We start from the raw sequence: 12,240 nt of genomic DNA, 5'->3' as shown, positions 1-12,240 counted from the left end.
AAAATTCAATTTTCAACAGATTTAAATTTTCAATCATCAACAGATTTAAAATTGAAAAAAAGCAAATTTGAAAAATTGTGAAACACTATCGAGGATTCTAAAGCTAATGTTAGAACCTTCAGTTACTAATCTATTATCGTCAAGTGCGTTCAAGAAGTATTTATAGATTTTTCGTACTTAATTTAAAGCGCTTGTATCTCGGTGATTTGTTGATGGATTTGCCACATTTAACTTGATTCGAAAGCATTACTTGAATATTGTAAGTTAAAAATGAACTGATTTGTCGATGGGGTCGTGCGTATACGGGAAACTCAAATTTCGAGCGAAACGGGGGCTTGCTAATGGATTCAGTTCAAAGTTGTGTTATAAAGATAATCATAGATACTTCTTTTTCATAAAAATATGCAATTGACGATGATATATTAGTAACTGAAGGCTCATTTAGTAGAAAAATCATGTCTTCTTGTATTGAAATATATGTACGAAGCCAATCAGCAGAAAAATGTAAAATTATTAGAGGCCTAGGCGTAATTTAGACTCAAAACTTACTTTCGTTGTGCATTATAATATATTTGTCAATAATGAAAATAGTATGTTAGGCTTCATTAAACGTTTCAGTCATAAATTTTAGGACTCTTACATATTAAAATTATTAAATACAACTTAAGCCAAATTTGGGATACTACAGCATAATATGGAACCCATGTAATTCCATACACGAAAAACGCATCGAATCTATCCAAAACAATTTCTACTATATGCGTTTCGTAATCTAAACTGGACTACAGTTCCTCTTCCTTCATATGAGGCTCGTTGTATGCTCATAAACTTACAAACACTCGAAAAACGCCGCAAAGCTACAATGTTTTATTTTATCAACGACATTGTTTCTTAACAAGTACTGAATTATTGCTTTCACAACTTCACATTTCATGCTCTTAGCCACCTCTTAGAAGTCGTCAAATATTCTCGGAAAAAATATAAGACAATAATAATTATCCCTTTTAATATTATGATGAGCTTTAACAACGACAACTGTCAAAAAATTGATCTAATAAAATCGATCGAAAAATTGAGACCAAATCGTAGAAATAATGAATAGTAGATAAAATACCTTTGTTACTTTTTTTTTTGTATATTTGGAGAAATGCCTTCACTGGTTGTTCCACAATTATTTGCCTATTTTTCAAATTTAAATCTGTTAATGGGAGAGTTGGAAAATTATATTTTAATGTCACCATGATCGGTCGTGTATCGTACACAACCCTGTAATTTTTTCGCATAAAAAAAATTCTTCAAAAACCAAAACAAAAATGCTCCTACATAACTTACGCAACAATTGATATAAAAAAGATATAATAGATGTAAAATAAGTTATACGGATTAATACAGATTTTTTCTCCTCTGCCAACACTTCGACACAAGATGTAATACGGAAATTCAGTGCGCACGATCTGGCATCGCTGATTCAAACCGATTTTTCAATGGTATACCAATAAAATACTTAAACGACATTGTCTCATATGTTTAAGTTGAATTTTTCAATTGACACCTGGCCTCACACAGTGAGGGGTAAGGCATTTTCAATGACAAAAAGTATGGAATAGAAGTAGGTTATCGAAATGGATCGAATCATACGTAACGAAATGTGGACAAGTAGTTTCAACTTTCTCAACACTTTGTCATAAAGGCTTAATGTTTCAACCGGCGAACAACAGGGCTCTCATCTAGGTCCGCTTATTTTTATCTGGCATGTAGACGACATTTTCACCATACTCGCAGCGAAAGCGCACACATATGCAGAAGAAATTAGGAATAGAAGTTAGAATTGTCAACGACGTAGTAATATTCTAAAACGAATCTAATCTGTTTTTCATTTGATGCACCGAAAGTTTTCTTCAACTAAACGTAAAAAATGTAACTCAATAATTCTAAGTAGTATGTTATTCTAATCCGAAGTGGCAAATGACCTCAAGGTTAAAATTTGTATAATCAAAATAAAAAAAAATAGCTCATAAGCTGCTCGAATAAGTCTACTACCTTCAGTGCATTCAATGTTACAGACGTTAAGGCAAAAAGTCCACTGAGGTGTAAGATGTTCGGATTGCAGGACAATTAGAAAACGAGATTTGAACGTTCAATCTTGACTTCATATTAATTCAGGTGGAAAAAATTAATCGAATCTGCAATCAGGAAGTTTTGTCACCGCGCCTTTTCGACTGCTCTACTTCTTACAATGATTTCGGAATCCTGTTTCTCGTTGGAATTTGAATTTGATTACCGATCTGCTTTCTTCCGATCCTGATAAATTACAGCGTGATTAGTTAACACTTTTTTCAATGGGGCAAAGATTAATCATTCTGTAAGCTTGACATCGAATTGTAAAAGCGCTAATTGTATTGCACATGAAAGTGATTATGTTGGTGAATAAATATGAATTTTGCTCAAGAAATGTTGTTTCTCTAGTTAGACTCGTGATATTTTGAACTACGTATTTTTGGGAAATGTTCGTTTCATCATTTTATAGAACATAAATCAGTTGCTATGACCACACATTGTGAGATGCTGACTAATGCAAAAATGCGCAATTATGTTTGAAATTTGAGCTGAAACTACGATCACGGTGGCAATCATCCCATTTCCCATTTATCAAAAGTCAACGTAATTTGAACTTTACCTCGTTTCTCGTTGCGCGCCAGACCGCACTGGCAGCCACTACCTGGTTCGAGGTTAACTTTCTTTTTCACTGACTTTGCGTTACCTCATCGCCTATTCTTGAGAGCCAAGCATAACTAGTATGTATATGTATTTTTTTTTTCGCGTTCAACTCTCTTCTTCCGATTATCCAACATCGCCCACTACGGTTTCAGTCTCTTTAAAAATCCTCCTTTAAAAATTATTGTTCATCTCGTTAAGTTGTGCCCGTTCGGCAACCTGCGAATGAACGGGGGCTGGTTTTGACGATCGTGGTGAGTTTGGTTGCATATTCACCACCAGCAAACCGCAGCCTCTCAGCTCTGAGTCATTGGCGCAGCCGAGGACGACGCTGCGCGGATGAACTCACTCTCTCTCTCTCTCGCTCTCACTTTCGGTGGCACCTACCTAGTCGGACACCTCAGCCGGTCAACTTCCCACAACGGAGTGGGAACACTCTCCGGCGGAAAGGTTTTGGGAAAAATTCAAACTTGATCTGTATAATAGCATTGCGGGGTTAAATTTCGATGGCATTTAGCGAATTAACGTCGAGCTCGTCAGGTGGTTGTGAGTTGTGTGTGCCTGTTTTTTGTTGTTGTTGTCATTTCCGTGCCGTCATCACCGATCCTTTAGTGAAAGGTGCCCCCTTTGAAGCCTGCGGGTGTGCGCCATTTCTGTGCCATTTCGATTGTGTTTTTGCGACGACGGACAAAGGGAAGACCCGAGAAGAATCTCGGGATTCATAAAAGTTGCACCAAAAAAAAAAAAACAAGAAGCAGGAATATAAAGTGGATACGTGCGTGACTGGAATACCAAAAGTGGAATAAGAATTGGCGAAGGTTTCGAAACGATTACCTGTTGTTTTTGCTATCTGTGCTGGATCGAAGATAGGAGTGTTTTTTTTTGTTGTTGGTCCCGTGCCATAAGAGAGTGTGCTAACAATTGGGAAAAGTCGGAAAAAGTGCGACATCGAATAGGCGACAATTTTCCTGCAAGGTGATTGTGAATCTAGAATACGACGATAAACCCTAAACTCAAAACAGTTTGATAAAAAAAAAAAAAGAAAAACAGGAACCCCATCCGTTTGGATTACCGATCTGCCAGTGCAAAGGATCTTTCGTGTTTCGACTCGAAACGACTCACACGCTGTTAAGGATGAAAATTTGCAATTCCGAAATGGTAAGTGAAAAACGGTCTTTCATGATCTGGTTTGTCGTTAAGTGGGATGGAAAATTGAACCAAAAGGTTTTTGCTTCTTCTGTTGCGTCTCCCTCCCTTTCCGGATGGTTGTGTGTAATGTATTCTGAAGATAGTTTTTATGGTGTCAAACGTGAAAAGGCATTAACGATCTTCGAGGGAAAAAAAACGTTGCTAATCGATGGCCGTCTGTCAAAGCACCGGAATTTATCGCCATTTAACGACCGGCCCTTAAATAGTTTCCACAAACAGACGCGGCACGATTTGAAGAAGGATCGCCGTCATCTGCCGGAGCAGCAGAAAACTGGGAGGTGACATTTATGCCCGCAGCGACAAGTTGGAGTGAAATTCGTGATTTCGTTCGTTTCGTGATTCGCAGGTTGGCGGGAGCCTCCCGGAAGACCCCGCCTGACTAATCGAAGAAGAAAGTGAGAGTTTCCAGGGGGCCGGAACGAATGTTGAAGTTTTGCTGTCGCTCTGCTTAGCATATAAATCACCTTTATATGACTGGCAGCAGAGATTGCTTCGCGCGTTCGGCTTCGGTTGCGGGTCGGTTTGCTTTTTTTTTATTGTTGTTGTTTTCGGCGATAGATTTGAATATTTTATTTATATCCATACTTCTTTGCCGCGGTGTTTTGTGGCGATAGGCATTTTTATTTATTTTTTCTTCCGATGGTTTTCGGAGGTGATTACGGATTTCACCTGATACCGGACGGCCGTAGTCGAACTAGCTGGGACATCGAATGCCGATGGGAAATAATCTATCCGGGCAAATGTGACGTTGGTTTCAAATTGTATGCCTATGCTGTTTTTGCACATGCACGGAAGTGGTAGAGGTGGCTTAGGCCGATTGTTATCACATGTGGAAAAGAGGATTGCTGTCGAGAGTAGCTAGCTGGTAACAGTAGATTGTTTCAGCATGGGTGTCACGAAGTTTTTAGGAGGTTATTGCAACGAATCTGAGTCACATTTATTGCTACCTTTCCATTCTTCTAAATTATTTTAATTCGTTCCACCGGCTCTAACAAACTCATCCGAAATGTGCACCACACAGAATCGCGAAGATTTCTGCTTGAAGCAGAATATAATATTGACTTAATGAATGAGATTTCTCTAATATCATTTCACGACAGTAAACACCAGCACGCTACCATTAAATATTGACGCGTCAATACAACAAACTATGCCTTTTTCAAGTTTTCGTTCCAAACAACCAGAAGATGATCGCCCTTATTCTGAATAACGTCGTATCGTTTTTTCGCTCGTATTTCATTTGTATTACCCATAACGCTAGCAAAATCAAAGGTAGCTATGATTCGATCGAACCCCAACGTCGTTATTCAGAATAAGGGCGGATATCTCACATTTCAGCTGTTTTTCAAGGCAGGACAAATTTCACATTGACTTCAAATGGAGAAAAACATCGATGAATGTTTCGATTTTGGTTTAAATTCCTATTCAGAAATTATCATATAAAGACTGTCCCAGAAAGTATGGACGCAACTAAAAACCGCTGCCATTTCGAAATGGATCAGAATCTGTCAATTTTTATGGCTGCGTCCTGTTGTTTACACTCTTCTCTAACCACTTGTGCAGTTGTTTATTCATTTTCATTAGTTTGTTTCGAAATGCGTGGACTTTCAGCAGAACAACGTCGAAAAATTGTGTACAAATGGTGCACAGAACGCGGACTGTCACTGAGAAAGATAGCAAAAATGGAAGCATTAAGTGAAAAAGTCATGCGAAATGCAATCAGGAAGTTCGGTGAGGATAACACTTTTAAGGATAAACCGAAAACGGGTCGAAAAAAGGTCCTACTAACCCTCAGTTGGATGAACGTATACTGAAGGCGTTCGAGCAAAAGAAGGAGGTTTCAGTTCGGGATGTGGCCAAAAAAGTGGGCACTTCGAAGTCAAATGTTCTTCGTGTTAAAGAACGTTTGAATCTTCGAACCTATAAGAAGCAGAAACAACCAAAACGTAGTCCGAAACAAGAAGCATCGATCAGGCCGAGGGTTTGAAAGCTATACAATACGATTCTTGCTGGAAATTTGAACTGCATAATCATGGACGACGAAACCTACGTGAAACTCGATTACAAATCCTTGCCGGGATCACAATATTATACGGTGCGAGAAGGGCAAGTGTTAAACCAGTCCGAGACATCGATTGAAGTCGAAAAATTTGGTAAGAAAGCTATGGTCTTGCTATGGCAAGCAATTTGTAGCTGCGGTACGATTTCGAAACCCTTCATCACCACTGCTTCAATGAACAGCGAAATATACATCAAGGAATGTTTACAAAAACGACTTTTTTTTTGTTTAAATAACTATTTATTGGATTATGAGTTAAAATTAAATTATTAAGATTTAAATTGGGTGTTCAGCCACATGTGGTGACTTTTCAGCCCCATTATATATATGATTTGGTTGTTACCATGATGACATTATTTGCTGCCGCAATTCTGAGATTTTTGTGTAGGGAAAATTCTAAACCTACTTGTATTGTGTAATGGGGAAAAGGAACTTATATACTAACTTACTAACTAATACAGAGAGCGAATCGATTCAATTGAAGATTGCATCGATTTTTGTCGGAATTTGCTTATAATATTATGTGACATTACATCTAATGGTTCTATATTTGTGAATCTGTGTAACTCATTTGTACTAAACCAGGGAGGACGCTTCAAAATCATTTTCAGAATTTTATTCTGAATCCTTTGAAGCGTTTTCTTCCTGGTGGAACAACAAATTGACCAAATTGGTACTGCATAAAGCATGGTTGGTCTGAAATTTTTTTCATAAATTAACAACTTGTTTTTTAGACAGAGCTTAGAATTCCTGTTAATAAGAGGATATAAGCATTTAATATATTTATTACACTTTGCCTGGATTCCTTCAATGTGATCCTTAAAAGTGAGTTTTTTGTCATACGTTAAACCTAAGTATTTAGCTTGATCAGACCATGTCAATTCCAAACCATGCAATTTGATAATGTGATTATTGTTTGGTTTAAGAAAGGAAGCTCTTGGCTTATGAGGAAAAATAATTAATTGCGTTTTTGCTGCATTTGGTTTAATTTTCCATTTTGACAGATAATCACTGAAAATATTTAAACTTCTTTGTAGGCGACTGCAGATCACTCTTAGATTTCTACCTGTGGCTAACAGACTTGTGTCGTTACAGAATAGCGATTTCTGACAACCAACGGGTAGATTTGGAAGATCAGAAGTGAAAATATTATACAAGATTGGAGCTACGCTCGAACCCTGCGGAACACCGGCTCGTACGGGTAGCAATTCAGATTTACAATTCTGATAGCTAACCTGAAGAGTACGATCAGTTAAATAATTTTGCATCATTTTGATCAAATAAATAGGAAACTGGAAATCAGACATTTTTGCTATTAAACCTTTGTGCCAAACACTGTCGAATGCTTTTTCTATGTCTAGAAGAGCAACTCCAGTGGATAACCCAGAAGATTTATTTGCTTTTATCATGTTCGTTACTCTTACAAGTTGATGAGTAGTTGAATGTTATCATTCTCAACAAGATATTTTTTTCAAAAAGTTTACTGATAGATAAAAGTAAGCTAATTGGTCGATAACTTGATGTTTCTGCTGGATTTTTATCAGGTTTCAGGAAAGGAATTACTCTAGCGTTTTTCCATCTTTTTGGGAAGTAAGCTAATGATGATGATGATGGTCCCGCCTCATACCCCTACAAAGGTGTGAGCTGGACGATTTATCTAAATGATAATAAATATTGCATCACATATTTTAACCAGTTAACTAAATATAAAACGATCTGGTTAATCCAGCAGGTATAGATTCTCCTTCTAAAGTACAACTGAGAACAAGAAAACATTCAAATATTTCCGATTTACTATCCAGGGTCATTCAAGAAAATTTCCAACCCGGGAAGATCCTTGAACAAATCAGGAATCGAACCCGATATCTTTGTCAGTATCAGACAGTAATTCACCTGGCCTTTCCCGCCGGACTAGTTCATCGTTACAAAGATCAGCTACGATGGAGTAACGATACTGTGGATGAGCAGAGCCAAGCCCAATTCCATCAACAACTTCCGATCCCTATTATTTCCGAAATATAATCAATAAATAATTCATCAAATCTTACAAAGTTAAGATTCGATCTCGACACGTAGAATGCTAAAGCTCTCAAAAATAAAAGAGAACATATCCAGTTCCAGTCATATTCAATTTCCAGATTGCCTCTACCTGCTTTGCACGCGCGAGGCTCATACTTTTGTAGACAACTCATTTTTTTTTTAACTAAACAAATTATTAAAAATCCATCATCATCATACAGAACATAACAACCTAATGCGTCTTACTTGAAAAAAAAAAACAAAAATAAAATAAATACAATCTTCGTCATTTTACACAGTTTTCGAAAAAATCAAATTGCACTAACTCATTAAAGATCTAATTACAAAATAGATTTTATGTGTGAAATACACAATTTCTTGAACTCCCTCAATGTTGCAGCCCGCTTGATTCGTCCTGGCATCGAATTGAAAAAAACTAATCCCTTTGTACAATAACGAGTTCTGGGATCTGGCTGACAAAAAGCTTGGTGTTCTCGCATCAGACGCATTTCTAGTATTGTTGTACCAATGCAAGTCACTTCCTCTTTCAATCCGATCACACAAATATCGAGGCAGCATTCCATTTAAGATTTTGAAAATGAACACCATTGTTAAATAATATACTCTCTGTTTCACTGAAAGCCATTGTAATGCGTTCAATAGAATATTAGAGGAAGTATATCTATTACATTTCAAAATCAATCGCATGACCTTATTTTGCAATCGCTGGAGTCTCAATATTTGCGTGTTGTTAGCAAGGAACAGAATCGATGAGCAGAAGTCAATGTGAGAAGAGATTATTGATTTATACAGAAGAATTTTACTACTGGTCGTTAAATCATTTTTCAGACGGCATAATACACCGTACTTTTCGGCAACCTTCTTGATGATGTTGTTAACGTGAGATTTGAATGTTAGCTTATCATCAATTATGACTCCAAGATACTTCAACTCTCTAGCGCGATCAATAATCTCTCCATCAATTTCAATGTTGGCTTCACGTCCAGTGCTTAAAGCAGAAATAACCATATATTTAGTTTTCGCGACATTCAGTTTTAACTGCTTGAATTTTAACCACTGAGCCAGAGAATGTAAGTCCTCGTTCAAATGTGCAACCGCTTCATCCAAATCCTTAGCTGTAATGAACAGAACAGTATCGTCAGCAAACAAATTTATTTCACAAAACCGTAAAACTCGCTTCATGTCATTTATGTACATAATGAATAAAATCGGACCTAAAACACTACCCTGTGGCACACCAAGTGAATTACCCTGGAAACTAGACACAACATCGTTGAAAACAGTTCTCTGAGTTCTATCAAATAAATAGCTTTCAAACCATTTATATGCTACTCCTTCGATACCAAAGCGTTGTAGTGTTTGTAACAGTATAGGTCTAGAAATTGTTTCGAAAGCGCGCTTGAGATCCAAGAACACTGCAAAAATAGTCTCTTTAATCTCGATTTTCTCCTTCCATTTTGCTAAAACCAGGTTTAAAGCGGTTTCGCAAGAGTGACTTTTCCGATATCCCGACTGTTCCGGTATTAGCAAACTGTTAGAGATTAAATAGTTAATCAGCTGATCTTTAACAACAAGTTCCAAAATTTGTTCCAACGTGTGCAACATGTTAATGGGACGGTACTCTGAATGAAAAACACACTGCTAATGAAAAACACTTGTTGAAAATTTTAACCAGGAGTCTCAAGGCAACATCGGGAAGATTTTTAATAAGAATATTAAAAATTCCATCATTACCAGGACCCTTCATGTTTTTGAGTTTCCTAATAATTGATTTAATTTCATCAAAATTCGTCTCAATAATGTCATCGTGTGATAACACTTGGGTTGAAATATGATCATATTTCAGTGAGACTTCATTTTCAATAGGACTCACAACGTTCAAATTAAAATTGTGTACACTCTCGAACTGCTGAGCAAGTTTTTGAGCTTTTTCGCAATTTGTAAGAAGTATTTGATTTCCTTCCTTGAGAGCAGGAATTGGTTTCTGAGGTTTCTTAAGAACCTTAGAAAGTTTGCAGAAAGGTTTAGAATGTGGTTTAATTTATTCAACTTCATTAGCGAAATTTTCATTTCGCAAAAGAGTAAATCTATTTTTAATTTCTTTTTGTAAATCCTTAACTATATTTTTCATAGCTGGATCACGAGAACGTTGATATTGTCGTCGACGAACATTCTTCAACCGAATGAGCAATTGAAGATTGTCATCGATGATAGGAGAATTTAATTAAGTTTGAGCTTTAGGAACTGAAAGATTTCTAGCTTCGATAATGTAATGATTCAAATTATCAATTGCTGTGTCGATGTCCGCAGAATTTTCTAAAATAGTTTCATGATCCACATGATTTTCAATGTGAGATCTGTAATCCAACCAATTAGCTCTATGATAGTTGAATATAGAACTAATTGGATTAAGTAAAGCTTCGTTGGAAAGTCTGAATGTTACAGAAAGATGATCTGAGTCAAAGTCAGCATGTGTAATCGATTCACTACAAATGTGACTTTGATCCGTTTGAACCAGATCAATTGTAGATGGGTTTTTCACGGAAGAGAAACAAGTCGGATTACTGGGATGAAGAACTGTGAAGTAACCAGCTGAGAGTTGATTATGATGTATTTTACCATTACTGTTATTTTGCCTACATTTCCACTGGACATGCTTAGCATTTAAGTCCCCTATTACGAAAAATTTCGGTCGATATCTTGTGAGTTTTTGCAAATCGCCTTTAAAGAAATTTAATTGTTCGCCTATGCATTGGAATGGCAAATATGCTCCAGCGATGAAATAAATTCCATGAATGGTTTCAACTTCGATTCCCAAGCTTTCAATAACTTTAGTATTGAAAGACGGTAAAACTCGATGTTTAATTTGCCGTTTGACAAAAATAGCAACTCCACCACCCATTCCAGTAAACCTGTCAAATCGATGAACTACATAATGTGGATTACTTTTCAATTTGACATTTGGTTTAAGAAAAGTTTCTGTCACAATGGCAATATGGATTTTGTGAACTTCGAGAAAATTATAAAATTCATCTTCACTCGATTTCAAAGATCGAGCATTCCAATTTAAAATATTCAAATAATTATTTAACATCACTGTTAAATTTTAAATTCATTATAATATTATTTGCAAATTGCCATCCGATTTGAAATGCTTAAAAAAGTGATGAAGTCAAATTCATTTGGATGATCATTTGAAAAAGTTGATCTTGTAGGTAGATCATTTTATTTTCAGTTATATCGCCTAAATCGACTTCATTTAAAGAAGCGAATGGCTTTGAAGGAATATTTGTAGGTAGACTGCCATTAGAAGAAGATGATTTGGCCGGTCTACCTATTAATAAATTGTTTTCGTTAGAATTATTTACATTAGAAGAAATAGGTGGTAGATTTCTACCTAATATACCAGCATAACTGACATTAGAAGAAGATGATGACGAGGTCGATCTACCTGTCAATAAATTGTTTTCGTTAGGAGACGAATTGGCCGGCGTACCTGTTTTTTGTTTTAAATTCGAAGAAATCAGTGCCTTAGAAGAATTAGGCGTGGCATTTGTAACGGTTTTTTGATTTTCAGGTATGTTCTGTAAATTTAAGGTCGTTGATTTGACTTGTTGTCTACGCGAACGAGCGTTTAAAATTTTTCCCTGACAGGACATTTCAAATAATTGGATTTATGATTTCCATTTCAATTTGAACATGAAAATTTATCAGTGGTTTCATTCATTGGACAAACGTCTTTCAAATGCGATTTACCACAATTCAAACAACGTATATCCATATGACAATTTTTGGTTCCATGGCCGAAGCCTTGACAACGACGACATTGCGTTAAGTTCGCAATACGATTAAGCCGTTTATAATGTTCCCAATGATTTTTAATGTGGGAAATGAAACGTACTTTTTCTAAAGTTTTCAAATTGTTTACATCACTTCGATTGAAGTGTATTAAGTAAAGTTCATGGGAAATTCCAGAGCGTGGTTTAGAAGTACCATGCGCTCTTTTTTTCATAAGTATTACTTGGGAAGGGGCAAAACCAAGCAATACTTTCAGTTCATTTTTAGTTTCATCAATACTTTGATCATTTGATAAACCTTTCAAGACAGCCTTGAAGGGTCTGTCTGATTTTATATCATATGAATAAAATTTATGAAGTTTCTCGGACAAAGACTGAAGCCTTGAATCAATGAAACTCTAGGTAGCCAGAAAAAAATTC

At 36.3% G+C, this 12,240-nt stretch overlaps 1 protein-coding gene across 1 annotated transcript in view; it reads left to right on the top strand.

Annotated features, from left to right (window-relative positions):
• Positions 1-3,174: 3,174 nt before the first annotated feature.
• LOC131427471 (uncharacterized) overlaps positions 3,175-12,240 on the top strand; it is a 165,021-nt gene continuing 155,955 nt past the window's right edge. The window contains exon 1 of the mRNA XM_058590690.1: positions 3,175-3,873. Within this exon, the coding sequence (XP_058446673.1) occupies positions 3,850-3,873 (24 nt within the window). The 5' untranslated portion in view covers positions 3,175-3,849. The remainder of the gene's footprint in view (positions 3,874-12,240) is intronic.

This window comes from Malaya genurostris, chromosome 2, assembly GCF_030247185.1.
Source record: "Malaya genurostris strain Urasoe2022 chromosome 2, Malgen_1.1, whole genome shotgun sequence".
Taxonomy (NCBI): domain Eukaryota; kingdom Metazoa; phylum Arthropoda; class Insecta; order Diptera; family Culicidae; genus Malaya; species Malaya genurostris.
The sequence above is the reverse complement of the archived record's forward strand: the minus strand, read 5'-3'. Positions and strand labels throughout refer to the sequence as shown.